General features: G+C 36.5%; 2 protein-coding genes across 2 annotated transcripts in view; both read right to left on the bottom strand.

Annotated features, from left to right (window-relative positions):
- The window catches only part of rsf1b.1 (remodeling and spacing factor 1b, tandem duplicate 1), a 19,857-nt gene extending 12,537 nt beyond the window's left edge, over positions 1-7,320 (bottom strand). The window contains exons 1-6 of the mRNA XM_008428623.2: positions 7,152-7,320; positions 3,493-3,584; positions 2,740-2,832; positions 1,922-2,127; positions 1,710-1,828; positions 2-979 (exon numbers count right to left, since the gene is read on the bottom strand). Coding sequence (XP_008426845.1) covers positions 2-979; positions 1,710-1,828; positions 1,922-2,127; positions 2,740-2,832; positions 3,493-3,584; positions 7,152-7,305 — 1,642 coding nt within the window. The 5' untranslated portion in view covers positions 7,306-7,320. The remainder of the gene's footprint in view (position 1; positions 980-1,709; positions 1,829-1,921; positions 2,128-2,739; positions 2,833-3,492; positions 3,585-7,151) is intronic.
- A 3,883-nt stretch (positions 7,321-11,203) lies between these two features.
- The window catches only part of LOC103476301 (F-BAR and double SH3 domains protein 2-like), a 53,563-nt gene continuing 51,197 nt past the window's right edge, over positions 11,204-13,569 (bottom strand). The window contains exon 20 of the mRNA XM_008428542.2: positions 11,204-12,115. Within this exon, the coding sequence (XP_008426764.1) occupies positions 12,032-12,115 (84 nt within the window). The 3' untranslated portion in view covers positions 11,204-12,031. The remainder of the gene's footprint in view (positions 12,116-13,569) is intronic.

Raw genomic sequence — 13,569 nt, 5'->3', positions numbered from 1 at the left:
GTCTGACCTTTCTCTGCGGGATCTTTTTTCGTCTGACCTTTCTCTGCGGGATCTTTTTTCGTCAGATCTTTCTCTGCAGAAACTTCCTGTGCAAGATCCACGTCTTTAGTTTTGATGCTTTCCTTCGTGTCTTTCGCTTCAGATGAATCCGACTCGCCAACACTCAACTCTTTTTTCGACTCAGACACATCCGTTTCCACGCAGGATGACTTTTCCTCCGACTCTGCAGATGTAACATCAGGATTTGCTTCACCTGTTTCTTTTGCTTTGACCTCTTCTGGTTCGGATTCATCCATTTTCTCCTCCTCTTCCTGATTGGAGGATTTGTCCCCGTCTTCACACGCCAGCGTTGCTTCTTGGGGAGGTTTGTTTGTTTCTCTGTTTTCAGTTCCCTTTTCTTCCGTTCTTGTCGAGTCGTCCTGGAGTGATTTATCGCCGCCTGCAGCAGCAGCAGGAAGGTTTTCCGTGGGTTTATCTTTACTCCTCTGTTTCTCTGGTTCTCCATCCACTGGAGGCAGAACTTCGCCATTCACCTGATCGTGTATTCTCTGGACTTTCTGCTCTAGATTTGACTCGGGAACAGACAGATTTTGTGCTGTGATGGTGCCGTTTTTCTCACCAAAGTCCTCGCTGAACTTCATTCCCCGTTTCTTCAGTGGAATTTTGGCCTGCTGGTCATTTTTTAGGGTTTGCTGGATCTCCTCCGAGGCGCTCTTCTTCACCTCCTCTCCCTTTACGGCGGCACAGGGAGGCGTCGGGTCGGTCGGAGGCGGTTTGGAGTCCGCTGCCTCCATCGGCTCCTCTTTGATGCTCTGAGCCTTGGCGCTGACGGTTTCTGAAACGAGTTCTGGCTCCAGTTTAGCTTCGATGACGCCATTTAGTGACAGTTTGGTTTCTGATTTCACCTCCGAGTTTTCTGTTCCTTCATTTTTGTCTTTCAGGTCTTCATCCGACGTATCGTCAGCCTTTTTTGTGTCTCCTTAAAAACAAGACAAAGCATGAGATGGGTTTGGATTCAATTCAAAATTTGAATTCAAATGCAAATCTTTGAATTCAGTTAAATTAATTGAAATTTATTTTGGATTTTCAAATCAAAATATTTTGTAAATAAATAGAATGTGATTCTTTTCTTCCACTAAACTTTCCATTAATATTTGTGTTACGGCTAATAGGCAAAAAACTAATTCATCAAGACTCTATGTAGGATTGTCACAATAAATTGTCCCAGAAATTATGCCAATAAATGATAGAATTTTATTTTAAGACCATTTTCAACGTAATAACTTAATAAAAGTATAGGTTTATTAATTCTGGTATACCAATTCAAAGATTAAAAAATAAACAAAACAACAATGATTAAAATGGATTATGAAATCTGTGACCAAAATTGCATTCTGAAAAATAATCAATCCTTCAGCTTAGACAGGGAAAACAGGCAATGTAAACTATCTTGCAGTGTTTCTCAAAAATGTCGGCTTTTCAATGACATTAGAAGGGCAGGTCTCTCTAAAGACTGTTGTCTGTATAGAAAATGATTGCGCCTTATAACGCAATTAATTGATTTATTGCTTATTTTGAAAGAATTTGAAGAAAATTACTGGAATAAACTAACTCTGCAGTGGATTTTTTCCTCTATTGATCTCCAAAAGTGCTCCTGTGGTTGATTATTTCATGATCAGCGTGTAAAAATGGGGCTTCAGCAGTCCAACCTTTGTCTTTGTCCGCCTCCCCCTCTGCTTTACTTTTCTGTTCCAGGTCTCTCTTCAGCAGCTCGGGATCGATTTGTGTCTTTAGGAGAGCGACAACTTCAGCCAAGTCATTTCTAGTTCTAAAGGAGGAAAAATAAATACATTTTACTGATCAGTCTGCAGACATCAAGACATTGTTTTACTGTGGTTGGAGCATTTAGCTGCCAGCCGACCTGACAATGCATTTCCACGACGCGCCGTCCAGGTCGTCCTGCTCCTCCACATAAACCCGCACGTTGTCGTCCTGGTCCAGCTGGAACCAGTACATCTGCCCGTCCTTGTCCCGGCCAATTGGCTGCAGCCGCATTTTGTCCGGATCTTCATCGTTGATGGCGGTCTTGAACTTCACGTTCTCGTCAAATTGGATCTCACATAAATACTGAAGCAAGAACAAGGAAAATAGGGAAAATGATGCAAAAAAAAATTACAAGAATAAAATCACAATACTATCAGAATAAAGTCAAAATATTACAAAAATAAAGTTATAGAAAATAAAGTAGAACTATTACAAGAATGAAGCCCTAATATTGCAACAATGTAATATTTTGAGAATAAAGTCATAATTTTCTCACTTTATTTTGGCAATTTTATTTTGCTATTTTCTTAGCGAGGCCATTATACTCGGTCGCTGCTGCCTCATCCTTACTTAATGTCAACTTAAAGCCCAGTAACAAAAATTGAGCTATTTAAATTCTTCGAAGATTAAAAACGTTTGTGTCCAATCCGTCTGCTTGTCATTTTTTTTCTGCTATATGCAGATAGAAGCAGATTATTGAGAAAGAAACATTGCAAAAAATCTTGCAAATATTTCTAAAATAAAACCACAAAATCTGTGATTTTTATTGTAAGAAAGAAAATACAATCATGAAATCCTGAAGGGTCTGGGTCATGAATCCAAACCTGCTGAGCTTTATCAACTGAAATTAAATTCAGTTTAAACGCATAAAGAAATAAACTTTACTGTCCATTAGTGGGTCCAGCAGACTCTTACCTTCAGGATGTCCGTCTTACACTCCATGGACAGCTCCTTGTAGCCGTTCTGCTCCAGTTCCCACGCCCAGGTTGTGTTGAACTCCTGGCATATCTGCAACAAAAACAAAGCGGACTGACTGAAACTCCTGGGGAAAAAAACTATTTAAAAACCATTAAACTATTAACTTCAGTAATGTCAGATACTTTGTTTTATTATTATTATTGAATGACACAGAAACAAGACATGCAAAGTTTCATGTACTTATAACTCTGAACTGTCATCCAACTGCCTCTTGACTTAATTTATGAAATTGGGAAAATTTTGATTTTTAGAGCAAAATCTGCAGCTGAAAATAGAACTTAGCTGTTTTATGATATGTCAAGTCTGAGATTTGTTCTGCATTAAATCATTGGTCTTTACATATATTTATACACGAACAGTCACTCTGGAAAAATTAGCAAAAGATAGGAATTCATCCTGGTTAGCGCTCAGGTTCAGGATTGATTGATGCAAAAGCATTTCTCAGTTTCATCTTTGACCTGATGGCAAGAAGCTGGATTCTAGGATCTTCAAACAAATTAACCAGAGGGAAAGTTGAACTTGAAGCTAAAGTGCAAAAAATCAGAATATGATACATAAAGTAGGTAAATATTACATAAAAAAGCCTGAAAACCATATTTCTTTTTTCCATTCTTCCTTCTGCAGACATTTAAAATCGTAAAAGCAAACTTCATCCTTTTCCACTAAGCAGCCTGAAGGCTGAGCGCTTACCTTGACGAGGTATTTCTCCCATCTGTCTGCAGAAACTGACTTCCCAATCTTCCTCAGCAACTTGACGTGAAGATCAACCAGCAGCTTTGGAACTGAGGAGAGAGGGCAACGTTACCTGGATGACAGATTACCTGGATCTGAGCAGATTAACAACTTTTTAAACAACATGCTGACTCTTCCTCACCGTGGATTCACCAACCTGAAACTCTGGGCTGATATCAATATTTGGTTCTAAGAAGAGAAGCTTATTTGCAAGACAATTCAAAGTGCTTTACAGGAGGAAAATGTAAAGGAAGACAAACGCCTGGATGAGTCTCTTTAGATCTAAAACCAGCAAATTCAGATTAAATAAATAAGTGAAACATAATGAAAACAACAGAGAAAATACAAATACAAATAAAAATACACTGTAAACCCATTACCCTGATGGAAAAACAAACAAATGAAATAAATAAGGACGTTTTGGTTATTTTAAGGACTACCTTTTGTATGTTTTTAAATTTGAAAATAAAATGATGAAAGACTGTTTACACTAATAATTAGATACATTCTTACAATGATATTTATATATGTAAAAAATACTAAAAAAAACTAGTTCTTATAGATACGTCTATAAGAAAAAAATTACTTTGCTGATAAAAAAAATAAATAAAACAATAAAAAAAGGCAACATTTTCCAAACAATTTAGTTAGGTGAATTAATTTTTTTAGGCTTAAAATATTAGAAATTGTTTTTATAGAAGGTAAGAAATAGAGGTGTGCCGATCGATCGGCCACCGATCATAATCGGCCGATTTCCGTGAAAAAGTGTATGATCGGGGATCGGCGATCATTGGCTCTTGTTGCCGATACCAATCACCTGCATCTCATTTCGCAGCCTGCCTGCGCAGCAACAAATCCTAAACGATGTTGAACTATAACGCACTGAGTGAAAAGGGAAGTTTGCGTGTTCCGGCGTAAAATTGAAGCACGTGAGGTGAAGCAGGTCAAAATGCATCAACACGACGAAGCTAATGCGACATAAAAACAATGACATACTTGACGAAGTTTGGCTACATCGAGACTCACTTCAGTATTAAAAGATATATGAAGCGATCAGATAGCAGGTAAAGCAGCGCACAGCTACAAACACTCACCCGGATTATTAGCATGACGGTCAGAAAGCTAAACAAATAACCCGCAAAATTATTTAAGTCTTTGAGCTGCGATGTAAGACGCTGGTTCTGCTCTCGCTGTTGAACCGCTGCTCCACGCTACAGGTAGTAATATTTCACAGACAGAGCGCCGCTTCTGCTCCACTTGGTAGTGACTCTCACACCGAACCTCTGCTTAAAGCTGCAGCATCTAACCTAAAAAAATACATTTTACATACGTATTAAAACTTCCACTGTCCTAAACATGAGACAGATAATCTCTGAAAAAATAATCGATCTCCTCCCAGTTCTGCATAATTACTCCGCTCAGTCATAATCAGCCAATCAGAACTAGCAGTAATCAGCTAGCCGCTATGCTATTAGGAAGTTTTCATTCAGTAACTCAGGATTGTTTATTGAACCTGTTTATAGTTTATTTGCCTTTGAATGTTAAGTTTTATACTTGAATTTTTTGGCAATGTTGAGAGGTTTTATTTTGACTTTATTGCATTATTTAGCCTCTTCAGAGCCTTCGTATGTTTTCAGTCTGTTAAAGATAGTATTATCAATAGCAGGACAATTTGCACAATGCCTGTTTTGTTTTTTTCTTGGAAAAAGTTATTAAAAACAAGTTTGTGTCTAAATTGAGGTGGTTCCTTTTTCCACACAATGTAACCGGTAGTGCTTATGATTAAAAAAATTATAATTATGTGATCGGATTCGATGATCGGCCCTCATTGGTGATCGGAATCGGCAGGAAAAAACCTGATCGGCACATCTCTAGTAAAAAATGAAGTTGCATCTATAAGAAAAAAAGCAAGAAAATTAAGTTACACTAAAATAAAAATCTGAATTTTAAACATCATACCTAATTATTATAACTGCAATAATAATGAAAATGTCAAAATTTCTGTTAATATAGTTTTAAAAATTACCTTTGTGATGCTGCTTAGTATTTGGATTATAAAATATCACAAGGGCATTTTTAAGATTGAATTTTATTACTATCTATAAACAAACTTGCTAACTTTATATCATTTGTAATATTTTTATTAAATACGCAAAATTGTTGATTTCAAATGAATACAAAGGATATTTGCCCTTTCTATTAATTTATTTTCAAACAAATGAGTGAATTTACTTGTTTTGACTAAGACGACCTGTTCAGTTAAATGAAAACTATTTCAACCAAGTCATTTTGTTTGAGCGATCCATGAAGTTCAGAGAGAATTTTACAGCAATAAAGATCAATGACTGTAAGTCTATTCCATAATTTACAAATAAACACAAACTTAAATACAAATTAAAAATTAAAATTTAAAAGCATCTTTCTGTAATTTTGGGTTGATTTGCACTCAAAAATGGATGATTAATTTTAAAATAAAAATAAAATCAGGTATTTTTGTATGTTTGAATTAAAAATTCTGGGATTTTACACATAAAGACATTCTGTAACATTACAAGCTGCAGCTTTTCAATTTTATGAAGGGGTGCGTTTTCTCTACCTGTTGCTGCAAATTGTTTTAAACAATAACATAGCGCCCCCCTTAGATGATTTATTGCCATTACATGTCAGCATTTAAAAGTAGCTCCTTGGAGTGGAGATAAACTCGATCTAATCTAATAAACACATCACGCTGCTCTGAGAAAATGCATCACGTTGGATCCATTTAGGATTTTTCATTACGATTAATTTAATAAAATAAAGTTTCCACAGTGCAGCTTGAGCACATGTTAATGAGAAGTAGAAATTAAACCCCAATCAGCAGCACTTCAAATAGGAAGCGCAGGAAAAGCGTCAAGTTAGCCAGAATAAGCACCGGAAGACTACGTATCGACATTTTAAACAACATAAACACACATTTAAAATAGATTAAAATATTATTTACAAAGACTAACTTGCCCAAGTAATACAAGTACTTGCTGAAGTTACTTGTAAATAGGAAAATACATGATGAGAAGTCTGCTTGGGTATTTAAATGAGTTTTATTTTGAAAGCCTAAGCCGGATATTGTAACCCTTGCGGCTAACTTAGCCTCAGCTCAGCTATCCACTACCTGAGAATATATTTAACTGTAAATAAAGTGCATAATCCAACACTCAGACCGATTTATCAGCAGCATACAGTTTTACACGGCTCAATGCAAGAACTCACATCACGCCCACGGACACACAGACAGTGTTTTTGCCGCACATTTATGCTTGTGTTGTTGCACGAGAAGCAGATAAAGGCTGGGGAAAAATTAAGCTCAATTCAAAAGCTAAAAAGTGACAGAAAACATCGAACAAATCGACATGTTTGCGTTTTAATCAACATGAAAATATGCGGAGAGACGTTTAAAACCTTGAATAGCATGGCTGGGAGGCGGTTGAGTTGAGTTTAAGTAAACACGAAGGTTAAAAAAATCCACACAATAACAGCTAACATTAGCGGTTAGCACGTTAGCTCAGTCCCATTATCATTAATGCAAGGCAGGAGCCTCTGCGCGTCCTCCGAGCCTCTTGCTGCGGGCTTTCTTGCCCTACCTGAGGATGTGTCCTGCAGGTATCTCTCCAGCTGAGGGAAGGTGAGCTCCGGCAAGTCCAACAGGGCTCCGTATCGCTCTAGGAACGAACAAACCACGGCGTAATTTGGACACAAACCGGGGAGAGAACTCGCTGTTGCCGCCGAAGCAGCCATCTTTTCCACACCACTGTCAAGTTCCAGCGGCGAGAGTGCACACGACTTCCGGTATTGTTACAAAATAAAATACCGGAACAAGCCATGTTAAGACAGGTGCCTTCTTTTTCTTTTTTGCACTTCGACGTGATTTGTTTTCATGAAAACAAATACATTTTATGAAGTAACATACTTTTCATTAAACCCACATTTCTTTTTTTTTTAATTGATCTTATGTAATATTCAAATTTTAATTGTCAGGTTTTCATTTACCATTAGAAGTCATCGTGATTAAGCAAAATTAAGGTGTTAAAACATCAGTTTTTGTCTAATTTATACAATGTGTCTCAACTGGTGCTGAAATTACTGAAATAAATCGAGTTTTCAACAATCTAATTTAGCAAATTTATTTGTAAATAGTTTCCATTAAAGATTTATAACAAAAAATTGATTTTTTTGGTACAACGCCATCCTTTTAAGATCTAAATGGAGAGGAAAAAAACAAGTATGAACAACTAATGTTAAAATGATTAGGTTTCAGATACCAAACATTTAAAGGGAAACGACTAATTTGTATAGCAAATTAGTCAAATTTTATCATCTCTGTATCTAAAAAACCCCCCCAATTTAACACAATCTTAAGCTAGATATTAAATGTTTGCTGGTTGCAGACCCCAGTCCAAGACCAGAGTTGAAGCTTGGAGCGTAGATGGTCCAGTTTTCTCTTCATTGTAAAAACAAAAACTGCAGAAATGTTCATCTGTTCATCCCTTAAATCCAAGCTGAGATTTAGAAGATGCCTTGTAATGAAGGTCTTCATTACTTGGCTGTACAACACTTAAAATGTGTGTTAAATGATAAAAGAGATGCATGTTGAATGATAAAAGAAACTGATACAAAGAGATTGAAGTACTTTATTGTGTGTTTTTATGCAAAGGCATCTCAGCTGGAACTGATGGTGTCCTGTTAAAATACAACAAACTATAATATAAGTATATGGTGACTGTTTGAAAAGCACTGGAATGTTTGAAGGCTTTGTGTGGTTGTGGCTTACCTCTGTCTCTTTCTCTGCAGGGTGCTCAGGCTAAAAGATTCCCCGGGGGCCTGGGCACCTTTTAAAAGTTCCGGAAGAGACCAAAGCAGATGGAAGAGGGGGAGCAATAGAGCTATGCACTTTATAAATTTAATGTTGGATTTATATTTATATCGATAGAAATATGTTTTTAGAGATGCTTAAACTGAATAGCATTTGGTAATGTATATTATTCTGAAGATTTGGTTATTTTGTCAGTTTGTGTGTATGCATTTTGTTTTACCGTTTCTTGGTGGGTTTGTTAATTGGAACAGCCAGGGACTATAAAAGGCTGCATGTTGGCCACATTAGGGTGGTTGCTGCTGAGACCTTAGGCCTTTGTAAGCAGGGTTGTCTGTGTGTTAAATGTTGGTGAATAAACACCCAGTGGGATTGCACCATTTCTCTGCCTCAAGTCTCCTACTTCCTCCAGCCGCTAAGGGCCATTCTAACATGCCTGAAGTTCTGAGATCTTTGCAGACTTCATTATATAAAATATATAAAATACAACAAACCAAAGGAGACTTGGTTGTTTCGTTTAAGCTATCTTTATTTCACATTTATTTGTACACAATAAATACAGTCAAACATCCACTGGTGTATAAATCTGAAGATTTAATGTCCGCAGAGCCGACATTAAACATGGGAATTTAATCAGTGAACTGGGCGTTAAATCAGGACCAGTAGCAGGTTTAAAACAACAACAACGTCTCTGATGGTAACGAGACATCAGTCTGATTATATTTTAATACAACAGGGTAAACGCAAACTTCAAAAATAAGTTTGATGTCATTCAGATCTCAAGGAGATCAACGAGAACACAGCAACGAGGCTGACAGATATCTCTTTCCCTCTGATCTAATTATCTACTGTTCAATAAAAAGGTTTTTATTTCTGAATCTAATGAAACAAACAGAGAAAATGCTTTTTTTTTTYTTTTTTTTTTTTTTACAGATATCCATCTCCAAGTTTTCTGTAAACTATTCATGTTTCAAAAACAGAAGCAGTAAAGACACTACGCTGGCTATTTAAGGCTAAATAACACAAAGAGCTGATAAAATAAATGCTTTTATACGAATACGGCTTTCAAACAAACCTCAAAAATCAACAATACTGAGAGGGAACAAGAAGACGTGAAGAAAGTGCTTCGCTATGAAATGGGACAGCTAGCGGCTGCTAGCATCTCCAGCTAGCAGCTGCTAGCTGCCCCAGATGGTAAAAAACATTATGATGGAACAATATGAATGATCTGCAGGGTTCCTGAACGGCTTCCATCAAAAAGGAACTGGAGATTTAATTCCTAAAAATTTAAACATAAAAACATAAGGAAGGAGGGAAGGAGTGATGGAGAGATACAAGAAAGAAAGGAAGGGAAAAAGGATACAAGGAAAGAATCTTTGAGGGAGGGAAGAATGGATACAAGAAAGGAATAAAGGACATAAGGAAGGACAGAAGGGAGGCCATCAAGGATGGAAAAGAATAGATGGAATTAAGGATTGAAGGAGGGAGGTAAGGAAGGAAAGGTGACACAAGGAAGGGAAAAAAGGGACAAAGATAGAAGGTTGAGAGGGAGGACATAAAGAAGGAAGGAAGGAAGCTGAGCATTTAGGGAACAAAGTCTGGAGATTTTTTGTTTCTTTTCTCTTATTTTTCCACTTTTCCAAACCTGAAAAATCCTGAAATCATATTCCAGATTTTTTTTATTTTCCCTCAGACTGCGAAGAAACCGCGAACATCACAAAAACATCCAAATCTGGACGTCAGGACACAAAAATAACAAGACGTTACACTAAGTGTGTGTTTATGCTACAGGATTCCTTAAACTGCTTCTAAAGCGAAAACAAGGGCATACAAAACAAAGAGGAAGTCACTGAAAAGGAGAAAAACAAACAGAATTGCCACTTTTCCCTTGTTGGTGTAACCGTTTCCAGTTACGATGCGTTGAAGGCGGAGAGGACCGGCCTCGGCCGTGCTGGAGTCGGGATCAGACCAGAGTTTTATTTTATCGGAGGGTCATGTGATCAGGAAGCTGCTACTTTATCAGGAACGCGAAAAAATGATCAGCAAAAGATCGCTCTGATTGGGCACATAAAAATGTAAAAGAAAAATCTGCCACTAATTTTAATCTGTAAGATGGAAAAGTGTGACATTTAATGCATTTTAATAAAAAAATAAATGAGGATAACATTGTAGTTTCTGACAGATTTATAACTTAGGAAGATTTCCATCTTATTTGTACTTTGAAAAATAAAGCTAAACAAGTTGAAAGTAGAATTTAAAAGCATGGTTTTGGCCAAGAAAAGCCTTAATGGCCTCAAAATATCCATAAAATGAATCAAACTTTATTGTTTATCACAGTATTCTTCATCTTGGGATTGAAAAGATGGACCGTGGGGAAGTTATTTCTTCTTTTTCAGCAGGAAAACAAATAAATATGAAGCCAGGAGGTGATTAGCATCAGCAGCTAAATCCTGCCTCTAATATTCATTAGTTGAATACAGAAGCTCTTAACTGCCAGGAAATAAATTCAGGAGCAAAATCTCTTTTAAACGAGAAAACCTTCTGGTTTAAACAATATCAAAAACACAAAATACTAATAAAAGATTTATTTTATGTCATTAAAACTAAAATATCTCTTAAGCAAGAAATCTGTCAGAGGAGCGTGTTTTTATATCTCGTTACAGCGGCAAAAGTTTTTCAATTCAAATTTTTTTCTTCTTTTAACAAGAAAACTTTCTCGTTACAACACTTTTACTGTTTTTGACTTTCTGATGTTTTGATTTTTATGCTTGTTTCTGTAAGTGCCATTTATTTAATGTCTTTTTCTCATTTTATGGAGAAAACTTTTTCTGTTTTAACATTTTTCTTGTTTTAACAAAAAAAAACTCTGTTTTAATATATTTTCTATTTTTACAATGAGAAAACTGCCGTTTTAACGAGAAACTGTTTTTGCATTAATTTCCATGCTGGCATTTAAATGCTTACATTTTTTAAAGAAATTAGAAAATAAAATGAATCATTATAATGAGAGAAGATAAGATTTTCTGTTACACTGTACAAAAATCTTAACACCTGCAACTAAGCCACATTTTTAATTATGAATTTCAACGTTTTAACTGGACTTTATGTGCTGAATCTAAAAGCGACAGCGCACTTCTAGACACAAGATGAGGACGCAAATTTAAATTACATATCATCATAATCAAGAATTTTAATTATTAAAAGTGAAAAGAAAAAACATAATTAACATTATGGAGTTAAATTTGTTTTCTTAATGAGCTTTAGGGTAAATTTGAAATTGTAAATTTAACGTGAACCGGTTTAAATGAGGCCAAACTTGCTGAAAATCAGTAAATTATGTGGAGCTAATCACCTCCAGGAAGTCAACGTGGCTTCAAAAATGTTCCTTAAAGTGCAATCCACTCTGCTGACTACGAGTTGTTCCCTTTTCTGTAAGCTTCCCTTAATTTACTAGGAGAAAATGTCATTTTTTTTGGTAATGTAAATATTCCAGATGCAGATAAAGCAGGTGATCCTCGTTTGCGTTAACTGAGCAGGAAAAACAGACGATAAAGGCACATTATTCCGACCCTCTGAGGTTCCAGACGTCTCCAGGCTCTCTCGGGGCGTTAAGCGTCCTCCGGTTTATTTGGGGGTGTCGGTGTTAGAGCAGTTTCACACTAGCGTGATCTCCACCTCCTCCCGGCGCTTCACCTGGCCGCGAGGATGCTGCTTTGGGGGAGGAGGAGCTGCACGGACCTGCAACACACCCAACAGGAACGACAAAATCACAACAAAGTTGCTTTTCAAAATAAATCATGATTAAAAAAAAGGAAAATAAACCTTACTCTCAGTTTGACAGGGCTTAAAGTAAAAAAAAATTCTGAGCCTGAAACTTACAGTGGTGATAGCAATGAACTATAGCGTTGCTATTGCCACAGCTTAATAATAAAAAGTGTCTTTGAATAGTGCAAACAATTGCTTCTAACAATACAATTAGCAATACAATTAGCTAAACACTCAAACTTAAATAAGACTTCAGTACATTTCAACTCAAAACAAAATGTAAAATGTCTGGGCCCTAAAGTTTTGCCTTACAGGCCAAAATCCCTCAACATTAAATAAGAGTCCTTTCAGTCAATGTTTTTGCAAGTAATTTAGAACATGCAACATTACCAACTAAATCAGTTTCTCAACCTTTTTTGTGTCAGAGCCCCCCCCTAGCCTTTATCCAGGTCCCTCACCGCCCCCCATCAAAGAATTGGTAGGCTACTTTGCACTATTATTTTATTATTAATATTACTGTCACTATTGTAGATGTTTTGATTTTTGTGCTTGCTTCTGTATTTATCATCAAAATAATTTCCCAGAGAACAAAAAAGCCATGGAAAATGTAATAGAAAATTTCGTTTTCAGTCTTATTTCATTCTTGAAGGAACTGATGATATTTTTTTACCATTTATTTACTGATAATATCTGCTTTAATATCTGCAAGATGTGTTTGTCCATTAAATGAGTTTGCAGATGATGTTTAGATGTTTCTGCAGCTCTGAAAGCAGAAGAGACCGGAAGACATCTTGGATAAAATGCTTGATCTGATGATTGTCTTAAAGGACTGATGTGTGGAATGTAGTTTGTACCCTGTTTGAGCTGAACCCATGAACTGACAAAGAAGTGTTAGAAGTTCCTCCTGAAATCCTTATCAACTGTCTTTCCTGCCATAAAATCATCTCCTCCAAGAGGTGAGAGATAGTTCATGAGGAGGGGGTCAGGGTGTCTCTGTGGGGGTCAGGGTGTCTCTGTGGCCATCTGGCAGTAGAGATAACATCAGACTTTGGGAGGGTCTTTGTCTTGCTGTGACTATATAACGATGTGATGTGTGTTGCTCAGGGCTCTTCTACTGACTGCGCTCAGTGAGAAGGGTCTTCGAACGCTTTTGCCTTCGAATAAAGAAACTTAAAGACAAAGATGAATCTTTCTCTTATTATTGAAACAGATTCTCATTCCTTGATAATAAAATTTCCATAACAAAATAAAAATTATTTTCACAGGCGTCTATGAAAAATGCAATGAACATTCAACGTAAAATTGGTAGGTCTAACAGCAGCCAGTCAAAGTGGAAAAGTATTCTTATTCTTTGCCATTTTCTAGTTGTTAAATGTTGCACAAAATGACCAGATAAAAGCTGTACAACATGCCAGTTTAAACTTTGA

This window comes from Poecilia reticulata, linkage group LG14, assembly GCF_000633615.1.
Source record: "Poecilia reticulata strain Guanapo linkage group LG14, Guppy_female_1.0+MT, whole genome shotgun sequence".
Taxonomy (NCBI): Eukaryota; Metazoa; Chordata; class Actinopteri; order Cyprinodontiformes; family Poeciliidae; genus Poecilia; species Poecilia reticulata.
The sequence above is the reverse complement of the archived record's forward strand: the minus strand, read 5'-3'. Positions and strand labels throughout refer to the sequence as shown.